The sequence below is a fragment of the Chrysemys picta genome, chromosome 10 (assembly GCF_011386835.1).
Source record: "Chrysemys picta bellii isolate R12L10 chromosome 10, ASM1138683v2, whole genome shotgun sequence".
NCBI lineage: Eukaryota > Metazoa > Chordata > Testudines > Emydidae > Chrysemys > Chrysemys picta.
Genome location: NC_088800.1, coordinates 67,430,614 through 67,450,068, shown reverse-complemented (window position 1 = coordinate 67,450,068; position 19,455 = coordinate 67,430,614). Strand labels below are relative to the sequence as shown.

The window sequence follows — 19,455 nt, the reverse complement described above, 5'->3', positions numbered from 1 at the left end:
TCTATAGCACAGCCAGGAATTGAATCCAAATCTCTCAAGTCATAGTTTCATGCCTTCACCACAAATCCATTTTCTCTTTCTCTCTCTCTCTCTCTCGGTTTGTAGGAGGAGGAAGAAAAAAAGCAGCAGCTAACTTACAAATTAAAATTGAACAAAGGGATCACTTCACTCATGAAAAAATCAGCCTATTCTAGGCTGAAATGTGGAAGCTGTTTAATAGCTCACAAAAATAGTTCACAAAGGTTTAGGGCAGGATTTGAAGAAACCAGAGAGGGAATTAACACATAGAAACATTATTATAATTGCCAAAAATATTATGTCAGATCCTACCCAATTAAACTATTGCACCTTTAATATTTACTATTAAACTATTGCAATCTTTATCCTGTTGAACTATTGCAATCTTTAATAATACTGAAAAGGGACTGTTAGCTGTAGTATTTGTAGTTGTAAATATATAAGATGAGGTCATATTTTTTAAACATAACATTAATTAAAGTTGGAAGTAAAATGTATTAAAGAGAAACACATTTACCGAGTATGGAGTTTCTATGGGAAGTTACAGTAGAGTCTCTAATCATAAACAGAGGTTATATAGAGTAACAAGATGTGAGAAACAACAGAGTTTTGACAGAATTAATTCAAGGACATGGCCTTTGGTTACAAAGCTAGTTTAGATGCATCCAAATAGCAAAGCTTCTGGCATATTCTCCTTGGGGCAGGGACTGTGCCTTTTTCTGTGTTTGGAAAATACCTACCACACTATGGATGCTACCAGCAATAAATAAATAATCATAGCGTTGGAAGTTAAGTTTTTCATAACTGAGTCTATGTGTCACTAAGAGAGTCCATTGTCTCAGTCAGCTGTGCAGGAAATTCTATTTTAAGGACCAACACACGCCAGGAAGCTAACAGCCACCGAAGTCCTCAAGTGAAATCATGACTCCGCTGAAATCACTGGCTAAAGTCTCATAGACTTCAATGGGCCCAGGGATGTCACCTCTTCAAGGTGCTGAGCATTTAAGTTAAGTTAATGGGAGCTGAGGGCATTCGGCATGTTGTAGGATTAGGCATTAAGGCACAATGGAATTTTTCCATTGACTTCAGTGCATTTGGGGCCAGGGTGTAATGGAAGGAAGTATAGGAGAGCTGTTGCCAAAATCCTTTCCTTACCAGGAATAGGAGAAAAGAACATAATGCAAATCATATGGGTGCCTGTGTCTGTTAAGGCTCCAAAAAAGCAGTGTTCTCTGAAGGAATTCAGAGAAAGTCATACACGCTCTGCATTTCATTAAAAATGCTGTATGCAAAGTAATGACATAATATATGATAACCAGAAACAATTGAGAAATGAAGTGCCAATGCTGATATTTTGTTTTCATATGTTGGCAATGGATGCTGAACAATTTTATACATGAACTTATAGTGTAAAAGTCACCCCAGCACAGAGCTTATTCATCTGTTCGTCATGTATGCCATATTCGTCATGGCATAAGTGACTTAAATGGTGCATAGGCCTTGTATTGACCCTCTACACAGGGGTGGAGTTCACCCAAATGAGCAACCAGGAAAGGAGTAATAGCCACCTGGGAAGGGGGACAGCAATAACTAGGGAGAGTAAATGAAGTCTAGGGCATGAATGGAATTTTATCATTTCCCCTTCTGCCAACCCAGTTTACTTTTTGGAGGTGATGTAGGATTGGCTCCCAAATCTTGTTGTGGTCCCTAAGAGCACTCACTATCATCCTATGGAGATGCAAGCACAAAGTGGAAGCTTGCAGATCAGAACACTGCAGTGCAACATCATTGTTAATCAGTATCAAGTGCCAAGTAGAGTGTGGTAGCTCTCCATTCATCATTTTGTACCAGGTCTTTGTGGCCTCAAAATAATGAGCATTTGATCTAGTTAAAATGTTACAAAATGCTGAAACAACCATTTCTGTTGAGCATCCATTTATCAAGAGGGCAAAGGTCCAATTTTGAAAGCTTTTTAGATATAGTGAACTAGCTGATCTTATCCTACAGACTAGCAAAGAACTGAGAGATGGGGATCTCTTATTTGGACTGTCATTCACTAAAGGAATTAAGGCATCTAGGTCACAGATATCAGCCAATAGTACACTGCCCAATTTAGAAAAGATAATATTACAACCTGGTAGACATTCAGGAAAACCATGCATGCAGTATAGGAATCTGGGAGAGATGGTCAGTGCTGTATACTGGATGTGAAGAATGGTGTTGTGACTTAATGAAAAGTGGAACTAGAGCTCTGGAGACTGGCAGTGGGATAAAGAGGCCTTTTACCTCCATGTCACCAATTCAAACACGTCTTGCATTTGGCAGTGATTGAAAGTTATTAGCAGCTAATGACTATTCGGTGGGCTGTGTGAAAGGAGTTGGTGATCTCAACCACTTTTCAGTGACCATATTACAAAAAACACCTTCCAAAGGGAAACACAAATTAGCACCCTGCTCTCTGCAGAGAGGCCAAAATGAATGGATGGACAGTGACTGAACTATTTTTCACTCTTAGATGTGGTCCTTCCAGCTGCATACATTTAACCAAAAATACCTTTCAATGTAAGTAGGTTAAATGACTGCTTATGATCTTTTTATTATCCAGTCCAATATGCCTTACTCTCTCATATGAATAAAATCTTTGATTTTACTCTGGATTCACAGTGTCCTTTAATTAACCTACTGTAGTTATTTTGTCAGCTTTAGTCACTCTATGTAAAGCCTATCCTTAGTGAATTTTCTCCTTTTTGGTAAGGAGCTTGTAAGAAAATATATAATCTCAATCTCCATTCAAGTGACTGAAGACATTTAAAAAAACATTGAAACTTGAATCTCTAAAGCAGTACTTTTTCCCCCTCTCTCTCATTTATTGAAACATATGTTCATGGTTGTCCTTTTACCAGCTAAGCTGTCCCTCCAAGAAAGGCCTTTACAGCATCCCAAAATAGAACTGGGTCATCTCTATGCTAGACATCAATGTATGTGCATGAACCTTATTGATCACAGAAAAATTCCACAAAAAGAGGGTCTTAAAATAACATGGGGGTTGAGACACCAACTACCAGCATTGCCTTTTAAACCTGAAAGCTGAAAAAAATGGGGACGTGATTGAAATGGTAAAATTCCTCACACATGCTAGCAGAGGTTTAGCAAAAGGGAAAATAACATTCTAGTGGATATGGAGCAATTAAGAGCAGGCCTTTGTCCCCATCCCCACTAATTATATTTTGTAGCTTCCACTTATAGTTTTATATGCATGATTAGAAGAGAGGGTCAAATAATGTTTGACTTGAGAATCATCTTAAAAAAAACTAACGTAAAATAGCACCTGTCAATAAGACTTTTTATTTTTAAAGTGGTGAAAACTTTGATGAAATTTCTGTGAAATTTTATCCTTCTTTTTCACCCAACTACAGAATTGGTTAATTTTGTCCCACTTTTAAAAATGGAATTTTTTTTTTTTTAAAGGGAAATATTTTTTTAAAAAAAGACACACACACTTTTTTTTTTTTTTTTTTTTTTGATTTCCAGCTCTTGTACTTAATGGCCACACAAAAGGCAAATAAGGTGTTTTACCTGTGACTGAAAATGTAATCAACAGATATTCTAAGAACTGTTGGTGCATAAGCATACCTTATGAAAGAAATGTAACTAATCTTCAACTACTGGTCACAAATACAGCTAGCGAAACAAACTCAGACTCTAAAACAAATTAATAGCAATGCAGCAACTGAAAGGACCAAGGAACCTTAGGAAGTTCATATGTGCCTCTTTTCAAACAATGGTTTCAAGTATGTTTTCTTTCACTCCCAGACAGCTTTTCTACCGTCTGATAGGAACTGCAAATATTATGAATATAAAGTCAGACTGTCTGTGAGGTACCATAATAACTTATTTCCTAGGCAGGATGTTTATAAATGGCTCTCTGGAAAAAAATAATAATGTGGCCACATATCTGTGTTATATTTACCTTTATCCTATATATTTGCTTTGCTTGCGTCATGCTATCTCAACTATTGCTTCAACCCCTAAACCAAATAAAGAGACCAAAAGTAGGAGGAAAGGAAAACGTTCTTCCTTTTGCAATTTTCATTTTAAAATGCACCTGTCTTCCTCCTTCCCCCATAGTTCTGACTGTTTCATGAAATTTCCATGCATATACTCAGATAAAACAACATTAGCTATATAGGAAACAAATTGAAAAAGCAACTCTTCAAATGAGTGATTCAAATCATAACTAACTAGTTAAATGCTCAACAATTGCTTTAAGTAAATTGCATTAAGCTGTTATGGTTCACAAAGAAGAAACATATTTATGTTAAGTTTGGGGTAGATCATAGAAAAGGAGAGGAAGGCAAAAGATTCTAGTGTAATTCAGCATAATTCAGTTTTAAAGGTCATTTTCTTAAAAACAATTTACTTAGCTGAAGAGTCAAGAAGTCAGGATGGCCCTTTAAAAAAGGCATAAGAAAACATGAGTCCAAATAGTAAGATGCATCACCCAAGCGTCAGGAACCTGTATCTAAAGGGTGACAAATTGTGGCTATTTCTTTCAAGGTTGAGCAATGATTCTCCACTGCTTTTAAGAGTGTTCTCCGAGTTTTTGTATGTATGTGGAACAGGAGAGAATATGCCCATTTCTGGACATTAAAGCATCATATTAGAACACAAGCACAATTTTCACTGACATGATCTGAGTTACACCAGGAAGTAACTGCCCAAATGTAACTGAAGACAGAATATATGTTCCTTACAGTATATTTCACTTACGTAGGATGTGCTTAAATTTGGGTAGATGTTTTAATAAGACACCTCCCAATTAGCCAATTTGGCTATGATGATAGTGAATGGTAATGACTACTGCTTAATCAGGGTAGTAATTGGCATTCATTCTGCTTAATGGGGATGCATTTGGCCCATGTTAAGAAGTTAAGTGATGCTGAATTGGATGAGAAATTTTAAGATGCAGTGAGAATCATTTTTATTCTTGTAATTTTTATTCCATATAGCATGTTATTTCATTTAAAATCTCTCAAATTAATCAGGCCAGCTGCCCAATTCAGATGACAGGCTGCCCACTGAGGTGTCCCAAGTAAAATATTTTAATGTATTCAAACTGTAAGAAAATCTCTTCTGCATCAGTTGGTGGCCCATAACCACTATTGAAAAATGAAAAAATAAAACCACCCCCTCCTTACACACTCTTTCCAAATTCAAATTCAAATGCAAATAAGGCAAAGAAACACAGAAAAATGCCAAAGATTATAATAATGCCATTCTAAAGCAGAAGTTATAGTATTACTGGCAAGGAAACGTTTGCAATAAGAGACAAAATACAGTAGGATAATGAAGCATAGAACTAGGTGGCACATTTCAACCATGCTGCTAGTATTTCTAGGAATGGATGAAATTGTTTGATTTAAAGAATAGCTGACACCTCATGGGAAAAATGTGTAGAACATTCTGCTTAGCAATAATTCAGCTTTATAAGTCAAATTTCCTGAATTTGGCCTTCCTTAATTTGCACAGCTAGGAATGTTCGCAGTGCTCAAAGTGTGTGTAGCTGCTGGAGGAAAAGGAATATGAAGACACACAAAAATGTGGGTGGAGTAAGAGCATAGCATCATTTCTTGTCCCCCACAACCATTCCCATCCCAATTCAAGCACTGGAGATTGGTATGAAAGCAGAGACTTTTTATCTGAAGACTTCATCTGTTTAGTGCCCTCTTAAAAAGTTATAATCCTCTGTTTGCGAAGTCACAATGGGGTGCTCGGGAGAAGATTACAATGTCACAAATCTGATCAGAGGATTACAGCTACTTCAGGTGGGGAATAAAAAAGAGGAGGCGGCAAAATCTTCAGTGACAAAGATCCTGTTTTCATACAGATAAACATCCATCACAAAAGGGAACATGGTGTCACATGACAAGAAGTCCATATGAAAAGTTATCTGGAAAACCAAGTCCAAAATAAAGTGTATTTACATACAACAGAGCAGAGAAAATAAAAGGCAAGTCCAATGGTATAATACAGTGTACAGGGAGTATGAAATAAGCAACTATATAGAAGATACAGGCTCCTAGCCAATTTAGTCACAAGACTGATGCTGTCCCACTCCCACACCTCCCTGGATGGCAGCAAAACAACCAACTGATATCACAGAACTTGATTAGACTCCTACACATTTGGAGCCTAACCAGATACTCAGAGCCCATCATAAAAACCACCGAGGGCCCCCAATTCCTAAGTTAATGAGCGCTGAAGGGATACAGCACCTAACAGGATCAGTCAGTCCCTAGTTCATTGGAAAGGGAAGGGGAGCTGTATTCGCCAGTACTCTAGCTTAATCAACATACACAGATACAATTTTATAGATAGATAGATGATAGATTTTGTCTTTTATCCCACTGGCACCCTGTCACACAGTTTAGGTCTCACATGCAAGATAATTATATATACTTAAAAGAAAAATCCTTTCCCATGGATTTATTGAGGCCCATGTTTCTTTTGAGTGACAAAAACATACTGAACAAATGGTCTGTTCCAGCATGTCAAATCCTACGTTTCCATTCAGGCATGTGGGAGCCGTTAGAGAGTAGACTGCAATTTGCCCCTTCTGCCAGTGGAATTCTGTTTCTTCCTATCTGAGGAAATGAAATGAGCTTGGTGACAGGCTCATACACCCTAGTCTGCCATGTCAGTCAAATGGGAGACTTTTCCTGCTAGGAAAAGTGGCACCATAACTCATCTGTGAGCCTGTGTCATTCCGTTAGCATGGACATGACTAGACAGTGCGTTCTTTGCATTAACTGTGTTTGTGACAGGACACAGCAGTCAGAAACGGGAAACTGGCTTGTAGTAAGCTGCCCCCCCGCAGCTATCCCATTTTGGGAGAAAGACAGCTTCTTCTCAGTGTGCAGTTCCAGTTTAAAAAAAAAAGGAGCATACAAGACATTATACTGCATAAGGAATTGGATGGCAAATTATATGGACGATGTTATAACGTCAGTGGTGCAGCCTCATCTGGAGCAGTGTGTGCAGCTCTGGTCACCCCACCACAGCAAAGGATGCTGCAGATTTAGAGGGGGTTCAGAAAAAGGTGATCAAAATGATCAGGCGCATAGAAAATCTTTCATATAAAGAGATACGGAAAAGACTGAGATTGTTTACTTTAGAACGGAGACAAAAAAGAGGAAATGAAAGAAGTATATAAAATAATGGATGATATACAGAAGGTAGCTAGGAAGAGCAGAAGCTCCCAGTCTCGTAACACAAGAGCAATAAAATAGAAAGGCAGACAATTCAAAACCGATAAAAAGAAATACTTTTTCACTAAACAGTTACACTCTGGAACACATTGCTACAGGATCTTGAGGCCAAGAATTTAGATAAGATTCAAAGTCATATTGAAGGATTATATGGATTACAAGAACTTTCAGAGTTGTAACAGTTACTGCAAACAAAGAAAGTTTTTTAAAGGATTAAAAACTTCACACACTTCAGGTCTTAAATTAATCTCCAACTATTAGGGGTTAGTAGGAGGCCATCATATGAGGTAGATTATCCCACATCTGTGTACCATGGGATTTTTGCAATTTCCTCTGATGTAATTGGTACTGGTCAGTGCCAGAAACAAGATTCTGGACTAAATAGACTATGTGTTTGACCCAGTATGGCAAATTCCTATGTTAAGAAACTAGATAACCAAAGACTCCTGCTTTTGTGGCCTCTCCTGTCACAGTCACAGACACATGCTCTTGATAGAGGATACTGCAGCTCTAGAGTGAAAAACGAGGAGTCTGAGAATCCACTTCTGAACTGGAATATCCTTTACAAATAGGCCATCCAGTGTACAGGTGGTAGAGAATGTAAGATGGCACCTAAGTACAAAGCAACTAACAATGCAATAGCATACCTGCAAGAAGAGAGAGAGAAAAAGTAAATAAGATCTAGCCATAGGATAGGATGCACAAATAAGGAGGGGAGGGGAACCAAACAAGGTCAGTTCAGCTAAAATTGGGGCCACCTGCAAAGCCAGAAGATTAGGTACTGAGGCTGCAAGGCTTGTGATTGAGTAGGTGGCATGCGCCCCCACCACTTTGCAATGCCAGCTTAGGCACAGAGGGTTTAGTCTCACAGATGAGTTGAGGGCAACAGATAATAAGTGTGTTTGTGTATGTGTGTGTAATTAGTATGCAGAATGTTCCTTGGAGAATATCCTAAACTGCACTACAACAAGAGTGAGTTTACAAGGGGCTTATGGTGTTATAACCAGGGAGCTCAAAGTCAGCCTCGAAGTGGTTCTTCAATACTGCATCTAATATCACACTAGCAGTTCAACCTCTCCATGGTGGAGTGGAGTCTCATGACCCCCTGGCTTGCAGGTTTGGCAGCCCTGGCTGAACTGGCCCTGCAAATAAGGCAGAGGAAAATGTACAGTACAGAAAAGGACAGAGGGAAAAGGAGACAAATGCACATGTTTGTGTGTGTGAGAGAGAAAGAGAGAGAGAGAGAGAGTGTGTGTGTGTGTGTGGGGGGGGGCTATCTACAAACATTCTTTAATCACTCAGCCTTGTTCTGCTTTTATAGCAGTTATTTTCCATTGTAGCTGCTTTGGGGCTTATCTTTCTCTGCTGAGTCTCTGAAAATGCCCACCTAATCTTAGATTTTGCTCTGAATTTGCTCGTTTGTCTCATTTTTCACCTGACTTCCTGGTCTCCTTTTGTCGGTCTGTCCTCGTTTCCTTTTTGTATGTGCCTGCAGGTGGTTTTCATAGCAAAATCTTGCTCTGCTCTTCTGCCCCTCCCCCCATTTTGTTTTGTTATCATATTGCCTGTCATTTGCTCTTTTTCTCATGTCTGCAACTGCTCATTTACTAATAAATTCTATTTTATGCCTATGTATTTTTTTTTTCATTTTCCTTGTCTCCAAGCACAGAATAATTGACTTTTCTGCTACAGAAGGAAGTGAATCCTCAGGCCACTCTATAGAATAGCTTTCACTCTCAGGGGGTTGAAGAGAAGGAAGATTTTAATAATGATCTATTCCTGAGCTTTAGGAAGATTCAAGGCAGACCACATGTTGAACAAACTTATTATTGCTATCAGGGTACTGGCATATCTCTCTCTCTCCCTAACCCTAAAGTCAGGACAGCTTAACACCAATAAATAAGCAGGGTAAGCTGCACAATACATTTCTCAAATAGGTGTGATGTGGGGGGAATTTATCAGCCCCTGACGTATAGGGTATCTATTTTGTGTGGCATCTCAGCAAAAGGCTGAAATTAGACATGACACTACCATGTCTGAATGGAATGCAGTTTATATTGTAATAAACTGTAGCCATGTATTTTCACTGTTGTCCGTATGCCATGTGAAAATTTCCAGCGAGCACAGGGATTAGAAAACAGATGCATCAGCTCCAAAAGTACTTCCACTTTCAAAATCTCCATTAGCTGTATAGTGTGCGAGACACACAGCAGAGTAGTCTGATATTATCCAATAGAAAGTTGTGGTGCACAGTCACTGTACCCAGTTTATTAAACCATAAAAAAACCCTCTTCACCTGTTGGGATTGTGATGAGATGCTGGCACCTTAGCTTCTAAGGTTCTTTGCTCTCCCCCTTCCACTGCTGAGACCTCCCTCACGGTCCATGCTGGTGCTCTTTTTCGATTATCAGCCTGCATGGTTACCTGTGCTGATGAGCTATCTGTGGTCACCTGTGCTCTCCACGCTGGGCAAACAGGAAATGAAATTCAAATGTTCGCGGGGCTTTTCCTGTCTACCTGGCCAGTGCATCTGAGTTTAGATTGCTGTCCAGAGCGGTCACAATGATGCACAGTGGGATAGCTCCCGGAGGCCAATACCATCGAATTGCGGCCACACTATCCCTAATTCGAAATGTTAAAATCGATTTTGGCGCTACTCCGCTCGTCGGGGTGGAGTACAGAAATCGATTTAAAGGGCCCTTTACATCGAAATAAATAGCGTCGTTGTGTGGACGGTTGCAGGGTAAATTCGAATTAAAGCTGATAAATCCGAATTAAAGTCATAGTGTAGACCAGGCCTGAGAGTCAGAATTTACTTGTACTTCTCTCTTCCAAACTATCAGGTGGCTCAGGTGCTGCTTCCCTCCTGTCCAGCTCTTATCTGGATCTCCTCCAGAGACATAGGCTGCCTGGAGCACTGCTCTCCCTCCTGCTGGCTACTCCCATGTCTAGTGCTTTTAAGGAAGGAAGGTAGCAGGCACAGCAGGCTTCTGCATCTGAAGAACCTTCTGTCAGCTGCTTCTTGTCTGCCTCATTTGCTGCCCCAGCAGGTGTCTAGCTTCTGTCTTGGTGAACTGCAGCACACTCCTCTCCTATTCTTCCTTCTTGTACTGGCAGTAGGGAGACAGAGGGCTAGCCAAACACACTACATTCTCACATGTCCTTGTAGACCAGACAGTCCAGGGGTTGCGGAGTCAACTCAGGTCAGCTGGCAGCATGATATCAACTATTGTAGCTCCAGCAGCCAATGAGACCCATGGGTAAGTTCTTACAACATCACCAGTTACCACTGCATAGGCTAAGTCTGACTATGCACACTGGAGGTTTTGGTCATGGCGTAAATACTTTGACTCTGTAATGCTCTTGTTTTTGGCTTTTTAAAATTCATAAATAAATACTGGCAGCTGCACAGTGCCAGGCAGTTACATGGAGTATCATGCTGGGCAACATAGCAGTGTTGGAATGCCAAACATAATGTATCAACACAGTCAGAACTTTGAGCTTGAAATTGTCCCTGTTTGGTAAACCAGCTATTTCCAAATATCAATCAGAAAATACATGGCTGATGGATAGTCAGGATTCAACATGCTATTAGAGGTCATGGGTAGAGCTAGTTGGGAATTTTTCAACAAAATCGTCAAAACATCCTACTTTGACATTTTTGAAATGACAAGTTTTAGTTTTTAATCCTAAATGACTTTTTGTTTTAAAATTTTGTTTCATTTTTACCAAAAAAGTTAAAATTTAAAAAAGGTCAAATCAAAATGAAAACATTTGGTTAACCCAACCAGAAAATTATTATGGATTATCAATTCAATACTTTTTTTTTCAGGGGGGGGGGTTGACTTGTCATCCCATTTCAAGATAGGATTTTTCTTTTAAATAAAATCTCAAAGTCTCATAGGACAGAAAAATTGTTTCCTGCCCAGTTCTAATCAGGGGATTAGAGTTAGATTTCTATGTCTCCTGGGAGTATCCCTGCCACTGAAGCCTCATCTAGACTTGGAAAATAGGTTGCATTTTAAAACATGTAGCTAACACATTTTACTTAATACAATTTTAAACAGGACCTTGCATTTAGTGTAGGCAGGCAGGACGGGTGCAAGGACGTTTCGCGCCCTAGGCGAAACTTCCACCTTGTGCCCCCCCCTCCCGAGCCCTGTGGCAGCTCTCCGCCCCCCCCATCCTAAGGCACCCCCCCCACGGCAGCTCCCCACCCCCCCCGCCCTGAGGCGCCCCCCCTCCGCAGCAGCTCCCCCCGGCCCGGGGAGCCATGCGGCAGCTCCCCGCCCTAGCTCACCTCTGCTCCGCCTCCTCCCCGAGCACGCCGTCGCCGCTCCACTTCTCCCACCTCCCAGGCTTGCAGCGCCCATCAGTTTGGCGCCGCAAGCCTGGGAGGGAGAGAAGCAGAGCAGGGCGGCATGCTCAGGGGAGGAGGTGGAGCAGAGGTGAGCTGGGGCAGGGAGTTCCTCTGTGTGCCACCCTCCCCCCTTACTTGCTGCAGGTGGCCCTCCCCGCGCCCCCCTGCCCCAGCTCCCTCTGCCTAAATGCCAACGACGACCAGGGTGGCCGAAGATCTGGCCGCCGCGGTCGCTGCCGAAGGACCTGAAATGCCGCCCCCCAAATGCTAGCGCCCTAGGCAACCGCCTAGGTCGCCTAATGGGTTGCATTGGCCCTGTAGGCAGGGCAGGGTCATATTGAAGAACATTACCTGGTTCATGTTAAACCTGGGCTCCCCCTAGTGGCTAGATTACAGTCACATCACCAGCATGATAGTTCACATTATATCCTTCTTAATTCCATAATAAGATTTTTCTGAATATCATTCAAATATTGGGGTAACCCTTCTTAAATTACCTATGTTTGGTGGGAAAAAGATAAATTGGCTCCACAGTGGCATTTGGTTATCAAATTCACTCAAAGAAAACACAAGAAAGATTGCAACTGAATTAGAATTCAAACTGTTGAGAGACTCAAAATCTTGAAAATGCAACTGGCATACTTACCACTGATGGTAATTTAGAGACTCACAAATGGTAGGATGCAGAATTAAGTGTGTGATTGTAGACAGCTCAGATTTCCCTTTAAATCTTGGAAATCCAGTCTAATGTAGAGGCTTTTACAAACATGCATCTTTTCCTCGCTTATGCAATGTGCTGTGTTTCAGTTTGGCCTTTTGCTTAATTAGCCTTTGTGTTAATGGCCAATTGAATGTGGAACTTGAATAATGTTTTCCCTCCAATGATCTAGCCTTGTATCAGTACTTCTGTGTGAATGAAGGCTACTGTAGCAGACAGTGAACAGCAATGAAAGAGGTTTTGTCATTAATCAACTTGAAAGTCACCATTTAGAATACTTCATGGCCTCAGACAAAAGCCGGCGAAGTAGAAATCAGATTCCATAGACATACAAAAAATAGCTAATATATTTAATTATTAAATCTTCATAAATTGTTGAAGAGCTGAAAAGCAGCAACATTAACTCTGATAATAGCTTGGTATTAAAGTGGAACTTCAACACTTGAGTGCACTTGGAAGAAAGAACATTTTTATACTTAAATCCATTTTCTTTGTCAGTGTTTTTCTATATTTCCCTTGTTGCTATTAAAAATATGTCTGAATAAGCATGACAGGCCTGACAGAGAGGTGGAAGCTAGACAAAGAACTGTGGCCACCTACACTAGACAAGATTTCCACCATTGCAGGTCCACCAGTGGTAGCAACAATGAAATGGCTAGTGTAGCCATGCCACCAGTATTTTTACCACTGCATCTCCCCACTCTGAACAAGACTAAAAGACATGTTGGTAAAAATGCTGATGCCCTATTAATACCAATGCTCCCACCAGTGGAGCTACAGTGTTGTTAGTGCAATGGCATGAGACTTCACCAAAAAGTCTAGTGAAGACTCAGCCATAAAGGGTGGTACAGCTGGTTTGCAAAGAGTGCCCAGCTACTTTCAAAGCCATTTAGTACAAGCCATCAGAGTAAAAGGCTTTCCTCAGCTGGGCCTCAGACTCAGTAGAAAGGGAATGGATTTTCTTTAGCTCTAGCTCCTTGTATGATAGTAGTCACTACAGTCATTCAGTCGATAGGGGTCATTATTACAGTTGGTTGGGAATTTTTCAATCAAACATTTTTGGGGGGGGAGCGGGAGTTGGAAAATGCTGATCTGTCAAAACCAAAAATGTTTGCAGGAAAGGGTCGGTTTCGATGAATTTACAATTTAGAAAGTGTTGGGAAAACATTTAAAAGTTGTCAGAATACCACATTTTGACATTTTCAAAATGAAAAAGGTTCCATTTTTTATTTTGAAACGACTTTTCATTTTGAAATGTAAGTTAATTTACAGTAAAAATGTAAAAAAGATTGCAATGAAAACAAAATGTTTTGAAATTATTGGAATTAAACATTTGAATTGACTGAATCAATTTTTTTTTCAGCTTTTTGATTCACAATTTTTTTGAGATGTTAATTTTTTGTCCCAATTTGGGACAGAAAAAATGTGCAAAAATCCTCACGAAATGGGATAACCATTTTCCACCCAGCTCTAGTCAGTATCCACTGATAACACTCCTGCTATTAGCCCTTATTATATTCAGTGATAGCAAGAAGGAACATTCAGTTAATAGATCATAGATTTGCCCCACCCCATCCTTCATTCACCAGGGTGTCCTCTCTCAACTGGTTTATACAAATGCTAGGAGGTGGGACTTGACTGCATTTCTCCATGGACTCCTGCTGATCCACTCAGCTTCGTTAGAGAACTGTAGGCAGCCAGGTGGCTCCGTTCCCTTGCAATCCTGGCAGCTTTTGTAGGGATATCTGGCTTCTGCCAGATCCTGTGGGGGAGGGTCCTTTCACTCCATCATAAGCTTTTTCTCCATTGCAACCCAGCTTTTCCTTCTACTTTGTCATAATCCTATGTCTGATGCTGTGAGAGTTACCGTATAGTCACAAATTCAGCATTATGGTTTCACTGCGGGAATAGGTAACAAAGAATGAGCTATTCTGTGAATGTTAAGAGTTTTGAAACTCTATATACTTGACAACAGCATTGTTATTTGCCTGGCACATAGTTCAAAATACTGTAAAGCACACAGCTTGGTAGCAGACTCACCAAAAGGGTATGCTGACCATGTAGAAATCTAGCTTATTGGGAGAAGCATACAAGTCTGATTCACCTAGCTAGACAGAAGCTAAAATAGTGGTGGAAAAGCTCATTGTTCAAGCACGTACATTTTAGGGGGAGGGGGAGTAGTCACGCTGTATTCACTTATCTAAAGGGACAAACCAGCCTGAGAATGGATATAAAATCTGTACTGATACGACAGTCCAGAAGCACTCACCAGTTTCTGTTTCTAGACTTGAGGCAGCTGCTACAGTAAATGTTATCTTGTTCTGCAGCTATGACACCTATTAACATGGGTGGTGGAGAGGAAGGGGAGGAAGAAAAATACAAATGGCCTCTGGCCTTTAGAGATGTATCTACTTTTAGAATGACCTCATTATTGGTCATTATCATCAAATGTTAATGATGGACCTGAACCAAAACCCTAGATTCAAATACACCTGAACTTTAGGGTTCAGGTTGGAATATGGAACTAAATGCAAGTTTTGGCCCATATAATATATATACACACTATATATACACACACACAATATGTGTTCATTTTCTTTCTCTCATATTCATATTTTATATATAAAAATAACACTCCAAAACCATGCAGTTAGTGCTGCAATGAACTCAGCCATAGCATATTAATAATCAATAGCTTTAAAATAATATTTACTAGTCCAAGTCTTTGTTCTGTTCATATATGCTGCTTTAACCATACCACGGCCTGTGAATATATTTACTGGAGAGATTAGATTGGCTGTATTCTAACGCTAATTTGTTTTCTGGTAACACCATGATACATTCACTCTGTCTAGTTTGTAATGCACAATGATGATCAAACCTAAAGATTTACTTTTTTAAAATAAGACTTTTTCATTTTTGTTTTTTAATACAGATGGTCCACAGATGAATAATGTGGTACCAACTTCTCCTCTCCTCCCTCAGATGGCACATCCACATTCATACCCCAGCATCGGACAGATCACAAATCCTTATGAACAACAGCCCCCAGGCAAGGAGCTTAACAAGTATGCCTCCCTAAAGGCAGTCGGTAAGCAAGAAAAATAATGCACGATTCCTTGTTTAATTCAATATGTTGCATATTCTGGTGTCAGCTAACAATCAGCCTTTAAGTTAAAAAGAAATCCTTTCTGTTCTGACCACTTAATTATAGAATTTGAGCCATTCCAATATTATTTCAGTTAGAAAGTACTGTACTCCATAAATTAACACTGAGGTCACTTTACAATTAGGCAGAAGGAAATTAAAAATAAGGATTTTGTACACGCACAGGCACACAAACACTATTTTCAGTTTATAGCACTTTTGCTGTGTTCACAAATATTGCATTTCCTCATACAAATCAATTAATTGTGTACTGAACAGGTTCTTAAATAAATAGTTACCCAGTCTGTGCACTCAGATAAGGGATATGCAAGAACAGATGAATGCAAATTTAGAGAATACAATTTAGGCAACTGGTTTGTGTTTCCATACAGAAAGCACAACTAACTATATACCTTCAGTCAGAATGACCTTTATTTGGAGCAATTAGCAGGCTATTGGTGTATAATCTAGGCATGTTGTGAGGCCTCATGCCTTTAACTACCTATACATACATGATTGTGGCTTATTGCTGTCAGAGTATGGCTCATTAATTTAATATATATTTGTTTTTAAAGCTCATGAAAAGGCAGTTTGTATGGATGGGGGCAGCAGTGGACAGATAGGGGATGCAATGTACCCTTCATTTATGGAAGTTATTTTTCTAATACATTTTGAGAGATGTAGCATTCCCTAGCACAACACTTAGGGATATGAACTGTTTGTTACCTTATCACTTCTGTCCCCTTCTAGTCAACAAGAAAGCAAAAATTAGGGATTCTGTCCATTCTTAGCTTCCCACCAACCCTTTCCCAGTTCCTATATATGGAAGTTACATATAGAACAGCATCAGATCTTCTGTTTTCAGAGGTGGCTATTTGGCTCAGACAAATAGTTGTACAGCTGAGAAAACTCAGATATTCAAAGGAAGTCATCACACTAGAACAATTATTCATTGCAAGTTGAAATCCGAGCTTGTTGGCAAATGATTTTTCCATGCACACTCACAAGATCTGCTAGTCTGTTAATCAAGTTTTACATTCAGGTGGGTTTTTACTAGAGTGATACAAAACCTGCCAGTTTCAGTTGTTACCCAAAGTCGTCTCTTGAGCAGAGATGCCACTGGCAAACAACAAAGACTTTGATGCTGTTCTACATTTACACCAATTTTGCCCTTTCATCTGGCTGTATACACCCACACGTAAATCGTAAAGTTCCCTCAGATTCTAATCACTTTAGTTCCATCACTTTAGTTTTCCCTTTGCATTTGATGACAAGTGATTTAAGCATTGATCCAATTGCCTACAGCAGAAATGTAATAATGAGTGTGGTTTTCATCTCTCTGTGGTACATGGAAACGAACCATAGCCATTTAAGTGCAGCTCACGCTACATGATCTTTATGTTAGGAATTAGTTGACTATGCTCAATTCCCTTTTCTTGCAGAGAAACATTACTGTCAACTATTAGCAGCCGGTATTACAGTATGTAAATATCACCAATCATAACATGGTCTTAAAATCCAATTGATAAGATGTTTAGGCGATTGAAAAAGTGATGCATTACCAGCTGCAGTATTAAAGTTAACAGAGCTAAGGCAGCTGCTTCCTCCTGTACTATAGATGTCCAAATAATTTGGCTGCTTATTTCTAGCAGACAACTACTCAGCCTGCAAATAACTTTATGTAAGATACTGTAAGAGCTCTATTCTTAAAAACCTAATGGCCCATAGTAATTCAGGGCACACAGTGCTGCACCTGCATAAAGTTTAGCACTTCAGACAAACTCAGGACTCCTGAGCACAAGAACTGCTAAACAAGAACAGTGCCATTGTTATTAATTAATGTGGTGTTAAAAGCACCTGATTCAGCACAAAGAGTGCCAGGGAACAGAGTTGAAATGGCCATCATTGACATTATATATTTTATTTAAATTGGAGAGGCTTTTACATGAGGAAATTCAAACAGCAGATTCAATGTGTCTCTCCAATCTAGAGTGACCATACATCCCATTTTAGCCAGGACAGTCCCTTTTTTAGGCCCTATCCCGGCTGTCCCGATTTTTGGGGGCAAAACTGAGCATTCATCCAGTTTGCTCTTGCCAACTGATCATCAGTTGGCAAGAGTAAACTGGACAAATGCAGAGTTTTGTCAAAAAAGTAGGATGGGACCCCTAGCAGGGTGCGGAGGAACGTGCAGATGTGGGGAGCGAGTGGCAACACCAGCACCATGCTGGAGGGAGGACTGGGAGAGTGGCTTGGGCCGACTGGCCCCACACGCAGGGGGGCTGGACTGGCCTTGCACACAGGAAGTGGGTTGTGGGGGAGCTTGGTCCAGCTCCACTTGTCAAAGGAAGGGGGACCTCAGGCCAGCCCCGTATGGACAGGAGGCAGGGAGGGCTCGGCCAGCCGTGCACGAGGGAGGGAGAAATGGGCCTCGGGCTGGCTCATGGGATGTGTCATTTTCCCTTTGGGAAAAGATGATCACACTACTCCTATCTAAATTCCTCCTACAAGTTCCAAGGAAGAGGAGATTTTTTTCTTCACTTTCTGCTGTTAGCTGTTTTGTAGGGTAGCTATTTGATGCCGCCTCCAGTGCTGGGATTCTATGGCGTGTAGGCCAGGAACTAAGGATCAAATTTGCTTTTGCCCACCAACTTGTGTATTTATTTATGTCTGTGTAAAACAGTACTATTCTGATGGGATAACATTTTACACCCACTTCGCACTCCTGTAAAGGGCTACCAAAGGTGCAGGATAATGGCAAATTGAGGCTAATAGTTGTTTTCCCCCAGCAGAATTTTATTCTCTCTCCCCCCACTTCCCCAGAAACAACACTTGCTTTCTCCACTGGAATCTTACTGGGTCTTTCTGGAACAGAAGACTACGATTTGCACTTCTCTGCAATAGTGGGAGCAGATCCAACTTCATGAATTACTAATAAACTTGAGTGTTTATTGCCATCTGCTGCCCCCTTTCCATGCTCCATCGCTATCCAGCTAGAATTTTTTTTCCCCATCTGCATTAGACTCCTGCCATCACCCATGATGGATATCAGGGATGACGTCTGATGATATACGTTCCCCTGCTGCCTGCTCCCATGGATTTGAGAGCAATAGTTCTCACCCTAGTCCATGTCATTTGACTTGTTTTTAATTAGTTAGAATCATTCCCAAAGATTAAACACACACTATTATTTATAGTAGATTAGTGGCTAGGAGCTCTAGTTGTGGACCAGGACCTCATTGTGCTAGGTAATGTACAAATACAATATACTAAAGGTTCTACAAGCTTTTCCCCAAAGCCACCTCTTTCAAAAAATTGCACTGAATGCTGGGTGGCATAGAGCACTCAGTGTTCAGCCATCTTAATTTTTGGATCACCTGCAATGGCAAGATCCTGGTCTCCTTTGGTACTTTTACAACATTTCATTATTTATGTGGAAAAGTGCAGAAAGTGGTTTTCTACATAAATTATTCTTATTTCCAATTCATCAACCTTGTTTGTACTCCATGCTTAAATGGTCATTGTTCATTTATGCACTGCTGACATAGAAAGCTCTTGAAAAGGACGGGGGCAGTGTACCTGAACATGTTCACTAAATCGGAGTGCTGGGATTTACTAAACACAGAGTCACTTCCTCATAAGACTTTGCAATCCATTGGACATTCAGAAGGCATGATTAGTCCAACTTGAACTCCTTCTCCTGAGCTATAACAGTTGAATGCCAACTTTCCCTCAGTCAGAGATTCATGCAAGGTATTAGTTATCTTCATGCATACATATATAGGCAAACAGTTAGCATTTTTAAGGCCCAATTCTGCACTCCTGACTCACACAAGTAGTTCATTTCTTTCCAGGATTTTCAAGGACTGGCAAGTGGCCAAAGCACCTGTCCTCAGTGGAACTACTTACATAAATAAACAAGACTATCTGCATGCAGCTGAATG

The 19,455-nt window shown here is 40.3% G+C and overlaps 1 protein-coding gene across 2 annotated transcripts in view; it reads left to right on the top strand.

The window, feature by feature from the left end:
• The window catches only part of SHISA9 (shisa family member 9), a 261,033-nt gene that overhangs the window by 218,226 nt on the left and 23,352 nt on the right, over positions 1–19,455 (top strand). For both annotated transcript variants that reach the window (XM_005307587.4, XM_005307588.5), the window contains exon 3: positions 15,300–15,455. In XM_005307587.4, coding sequence (XP_005307644.2) covers positions 15,300–15,455 — 156 coding nt within the window. The remainder of the gene's footprint in view (positions 1–15,299; positions 15,456–19,455) is intronic.